Genomic DNA, 6,077 nt, shown 5'->3' on the forward strand with positions numbered 1-6,077 from the left:
AAAATAAATAAAAAAGATAATGCTGATAATTTAATATTTTTAAAGACTTTATTTTAATATTAACAATTTTAATACGATTTTTTAATATTATAGGCAGTATGAGAGATATCATTGCACAACAGTTTAATCAATTAAAAAAAAACAATTGTCATGTTAAACTAAAAAAAAATATGGTGTTGATTAATGCATTTTGCGTTGGATTTTTAATTTTAAAATATGGACTGGATTCATTGTAATAACTGCTACGCTCAATTAGCCCCTGGAACGACCTTACATTTAACATCATGTGGTCACATGTTTTGTAACAATTGCTTAGAGAAAGGTAAGTAAATAACATGCGGTTATGTTTACATACAACTTTTTAATATTGTTGTTTACAAATATGGTATTTTCATTCATTAACGGTAATAATTAAGTATAATATGTTGTAGGCGGTACAGAAAGTACATGTTTAATATGCCGAGCGCCGTGTTCCGTCATGAAACTCGTTCCCGACGTATGTAATTTCACAAAATATTAATTTCCAAGTTTACTTACGAACCTTGGAATGTAATATTCTCATTAACGGTTTAATTTTAAGATGAAACAGGAGGTTCAAGATTACTTCACCGATCCTGAGGAATTAATTAAAAAGTCCTGTGAGGTGTTACAATTTCAGAGGCAACACAGACGGCGGTTGTTATCTTATTTATTGCAATCTGTAAGTAATTTTCCTGCTTTCATTTTCTCACTTTCATAATTAAATTCCGGAGATAATATTTTCGGCCAGCATAATGATATTAAATTGTGCCGTTTACACAGTTTTAATTTTTTACCTCGTGTTATTAAAATTCTGTGCTTTCTGGTAACTTTTTATTAGCAACTATGAACCTAAAGTGTAGTACTTTTAAGTAATTTTCAGTTAGTTTACTAATATATTATTTTGTTACATTTTCTGCTTGCAGTAATGCAGGCCTTTGCAGGCATATTAATCTCACTAATTACCGCATTAGGAAAACTAATTGGCGTTGGAAAATTCAATAGGCCAAAATAGTATTAGCGTATTAATGGACCGATTTAAAATTAAATGGGCTTTGTTTTACGTATACACATTATACAGTCATTTCCTAAAAGATTAATAAAGGTTTTGCGTTTGGATATCAGGTTGTGCTTGGCTTGTGATTTTTCATAGACGTCAAAAAACACGCAAATTAGGTAGTTTCCCGTATATTAGTATTTTTTTTCGCATTTCATATTATTTTTTAGCACTATTCATGATGTAGTATTCATTTTATCTACATCATATTTCAGACAAAGAAATTCTACACTGCACGAAATGAGCTGAAACGCATGACAGAGTTATGTCAGAAGCAACACCACCAATTGAAGGAGTATCAGAGAACTATTCGCAGTTTGGAAGCACAGCTCGCCAACCAATCAAGTAACAGTATTCTTTTATAGCTAGTAGCAATATACCATTATAGGACTATTGACCTGCTCTAGTAATCTTAGTAGTGTCGGGGATGTAAGAATTTCGAAAGAGTTCCCGCGGCCCTGGTAAATAAAGGGAGGGTTCATGATACTTCTACTATCAACACTACCTAGCGCTGCGCCCACAGCGAAAGGGATCATCTGAGGATTTACCACCTAAAAATGACACGTACCTTCATTGGATAGAAAACAGATCAATGTTTCAATGATTTTTCTAATTCTTTTTGAAGTTGTTGTCTTTAATCTTGTCTTTAATTAAAACGTCAATGGATAATGTGACCGTGACCGTGTGACGGTGACCACAAAAGCGTTTCCATAAAATTACAGTGGGATCTGAAGAAAAATGTTTTCAAATAAAATTATACCCAAATTAACCCCATCCGTTTTGAAGGCGGTCAAAAAAGGTTTACTCACGCAACAATTACAAAACGTTTGATACTAAACCTTTTAGAATTTTGATAACCCGTTCAAGCCACAAACAATAAGGTTACACAAACATAAACAAAAGTAAATATTCAAATGTTGCGGAAACAAAACGGAACATACTATAAATATTTTTTTATCGTTCAAAAAAACAAATGAACGTATTTTGGTAACCCTTTGGGATAGGGATATGGGATCTGTGTATGTGATGGTTATAATTATGTGCGGGATTTTAAAGAAGAGTGGCTCTGGAACTAAATCATCTATAGCGTTAATATAGACAGAAAGTTAGCGCAAGGGGTTTCACCTGCATCACGTACTACTTCGCGCACCCGGATTGCTTATAGCCTCGATAAGTAGGCTATCTAACACCAAAGAATTTTATAAATCGTAGGTACTAGTAGTTCCTGAGATTGAAATATTCAACAGAACTAATGTCAACTCTTCAGCTTTACAATTAATCTGTGGATTTTAGTCAGTAAGAGTTTCACATATTCTTCTTGTATCCAAATCAGAAAAAAACTACGATTTTTGATCTTCCTAAAGGGAAATGAAAAAATGGTTACAATTTCAGAGCAAATATCTCCGTTCAACATCCCCATATCGCCTGGGACCAACATATCGCCGAGTTTCGTGCAGTCTACACCTACTTGTAAGAGAAATGCTAAGAGCACACCGTTTTCCGTAAGTGACTTTTTATTGTATGAATATTCATGTTATATGTTTCTTAATTATTTATTTTTACTTTCCATCTACGATTTTTATGATCTTTTTCCATTATTTACTTTGCTATTGTTTAATTAAGTATCTATAGCTTTAAATGGTGTTCGGTACATCACGCAAGTCGCTACATAGACACCATTTTGGGTACCTAAGTAAACGTGTGTTCGGAAGTTGGTTACGAGCTGTCATTTAGTTTGAAGAGAACTATAGAAAGAGCATTCGTTTTTTTTATTTACCTAATTTATATTTCGATTCTTAATTATGTAATCAAAACATTGTCAGTTATCACTGCCAATTAAACAACGCGCATAAGGTTATCACTGAACGAAAGTATTTTTATTTACACTTGTGTTGCTATGCATTCATTCCTATTACTTTAAAAAACTCGTTTAATTAATGTACCTATAGTTATTCCGTTAACATATACTAGGTAGCTATGTAATTTTTTTATCCCACAATAACAAAAAAGTATCGTGAGTTATCTTCAAAAACTTTATCAAAACAAATAGACAAACTGCTTTATCTAACATAACAAATAATTGTTATTTAATTCTCCATTTTCCTCATAACCAAGGTCGGAAGTTTATCTTTTCCTAGGGTACTCCCGTAGTCCCGGTGTATAAAAGTACGAAATATATCGATAACATTTGACCCTACTGACCCTAGGTTCAGCAGTATCAGTCGAACCTCGTTACACCGACACGGATAAGTAAACAGAGGTCTGCAAATATTAGCGGTCATAGCCAGGTAAGTTTGTTTTTTTTTTTTTCAATATGTTTGCTTGTGGAAAGCGTGTCTTTTTTCAGGATTTTTGAGATTTTTTCAACCTACATTTGTTGTTGTATGTGAGATGATTTGATTAATCGTAAAATTACTTAACAATTTTTATTTTATGATTTTGCTGAAAAAACTTAAGCGCGTATTCACGAAATAGTTATTACTTAGCTGTTGTTGGCTAGTTTTTATTCTAGTGCGTTAAGCTCTCACGGAAACTGTGCAAATAGGCAAAAAACAGACTGAACTTTGTTTTCCCACTTTTCAAAATCTTTTTGTAATTCTAATACTACACACTTAGGCTTTATAAGAGAAGAGAATATACCTAGATAGTGTGCAAATTATTCTAAAATTCAGCTGGGTAAGCGATCAAAAGCGCTTAACATCAGAGAAAACAATAAAGCGCCTTTTCAATTTATTGCTGCTAAGATGCGCACGCTTGCTATTATAAACTGCAAGTGAAAGTTTAGAACATTTTACAGCTTTTTTAGTGCGCACATTAAAAATAATATCAGTAATTTATGACTGGAAATGTCTCTACACATGTGGGCCAAGAAGAAAAGTTTTTTTCAATAAAAGGAAAATTGTGTGTATATTTTATGTGCTTATACTCGCGACATCGTAGGGAAATTACTAGTATACTTATATTTTAATAGTAGGTATTTTCATTCCTTACAGCGTTCAAACACCTCCAACAAGATTTCGTCCACAGTCTTCACTCCACCGACTCCAGAGTCAGCAGGGTACTCCAACTTTTTAAAGAGCCTCTAATGGTATTCTGAACGCATCCAAATTCGCTCGCGTATGCCAGTGCGAATTTAAATAAAATAAAGAAATATATATTTTTTACAACTGGCAGCATTATAAAACGAATTATGTAGACCTATTTTCTTAAGGCCTATGGTACACTGTTGTATGTATCTGACGAGAATATTATATTGTTTTACGTCAAGACTGGAAATGGGGGATGAAATGGCATGGGAAATGACATGTGGTTTATGATGTATTGTGATTTCTTGTCGTATTATTAGGAACATTATTTTGCTACATAATGTCTGTCAGTTGAGCCCGTTTTGGATTGTTGTTGACATATCCAATATGAAGAAAAGCTATTTAAGTACCTATGTCTAGATTCTGTCGAAGATTTTTCCTTTTTTCGTTGATGAAGTTTTAAAAAAATCCTTTTATTTTTTAATGTGTTCGAATCCTTAATTACGTCAAACTGAACTACGTGTGAAATTACGCGTTCCAAGTTTGAAATTATGCATGTGATAAATTCCACGGTTATTTTATTATGTGTCCAGTGTCATTGTTTATTTTTTAAAAACGTTCTGAATCAACGAATTATTTTATATCAGAACAACAGATAAAAAATATATAATAGAAACAAAACCTTCACGATCAATAAATCGAATCAACTTTTTCTAAACATACTTTTGTCTTTGCTAAACGATTATAACTAATCGATTTACCGTTTAATTAGTATTTCGTAAAAAAAAAACTTTACTGGTTGGTTTGTTTTCTAGGTTTTGTAGCGGTAATGAATCGGGCTATATGTCAAATAGTCCATTACGATCGCCCGGAGTCTATTGCAATGGCTATGGGAAATGTCCATTCAATAAAAGAATGAAGATTATGAGGTTCGATTAGTAATTTTAAGTTAATTTTATTTTATTTATGTCAGATGTTATAGGAATACGGTTTTAAGGCTGAGTTGCACCATTTTATTATAACGATGACCAATTCATACACAACTGAAGCTGCCGCCCATTGGTCAAATCGGATATTTTACAGCTGAAATAGAATCAGATATCTTTATAGTAAATTGGTGCAATCTACCGTAAGGGTCTTTAAAATTGTACAGAAGCTTCGCTCATTGCAATTTAAAACACTTAAAAAAAACCACTTGCAGTTTCAAAGTCCATTACAATTTTCTCAAAATAGTTATGTAAATATAAAAGATACCATTTTCTTATATTCTGAATTTGCAATTATATGCAAAAGTTCTAACTATTTCGAATATTAGATAGTAAATGGAGCGAAAGCGTTGCTAGAAATGGAAATAAGTACCTGGTAAGTGTAGGTAATACTACGAAATGGGTTTTGCAGTCCCCTAATAGGATAGCTTTTGGCATTTCAATTTTGTACCTTTGCATGTTAATTTAATATTAAAATATAATTTGCATGTTTGTTTTAGTATTTAAGGAATTAAATGAATTGAGCATTTATTTGGGTTTTTCAATTTAAAATCTCTCGCCAAAAACAATTATTTTACCTTTTAAATGCGACCAGCGTTATCTGTGGTCAATCCAAAGAGATTATACGAATGAGTTCAATTGCAATTTGCCGATTGAGTATTTATAATGAAAAAAATATTACACGCTTAATTGGTTAGTTGTAAAGTTATAGCATAATTAAACGAGTTAATTAACAATTTACTTACTATGGTTTCGTTGAGTTTGCACGTGCTCCTAGCTAATAGGTCAGGGACTAATGAATAAAGGCGATCTTTATTATCTATGGATTTTGAATAGTTAATTTCTTAGTCAGCGGATTGTTTTTTCAAATAGGCCTGTTGCAATAACCATCTAAGTACCTAAAATACTTATAGGGGCTAGCTAAAAACCATGGCGAACGATGGCTAGAAAGAAATCTTGTTTGTTTTTTTTTCTATTACTTAAGTAACA

At 32.3% G+C, this 6,077-nt stretch overlaps 1 protein-coding gene across 1 annotated transcript; it reads left to right on the forward strand.

Moving 5' to 3' along the window:
* Positions 1–216: 216 nt before the first annotated feature.
* Positions 217–4,161, forward strand: LOC124634092 (probable E3 SUMO-protein ligase RNF212). Its single transcript, XM_047169506.1, has 7 exons — positions 217–322; positions 432–496; positions 581–700; positions 1,291–1,420; positions 2,468–2,577; positions 3,283–3,363; positions 4,069–4,161. The coding sequence occupies exons 1-7, from the start codon at positions 217–219 to the stop codon at positions 4,159–4,161; spliced, it is 705 nt and encodes a 234-aa protein (XP_047025462.1).
* Positions 4,162–6,077: the final 1,916 nt, after the last annotated feature.

The sequence above is a fragment of the Helicoverpa zea genome, chromosome 10 (assembly GCF_022581195.2).
Source record: "Helicoverpa zea isolate HzStark_Cry1AcR chromosome 10, ilHelZeax1.1, whole genome shotgun sequence".
NCBI classification, from domain to species: domain Eukaryota; kingdom Metazoa; phylum Arthropoda; class Insecta; order Lepidoptera; family Noctuidae; genus Helicoverpa; species Helicoverpa zea.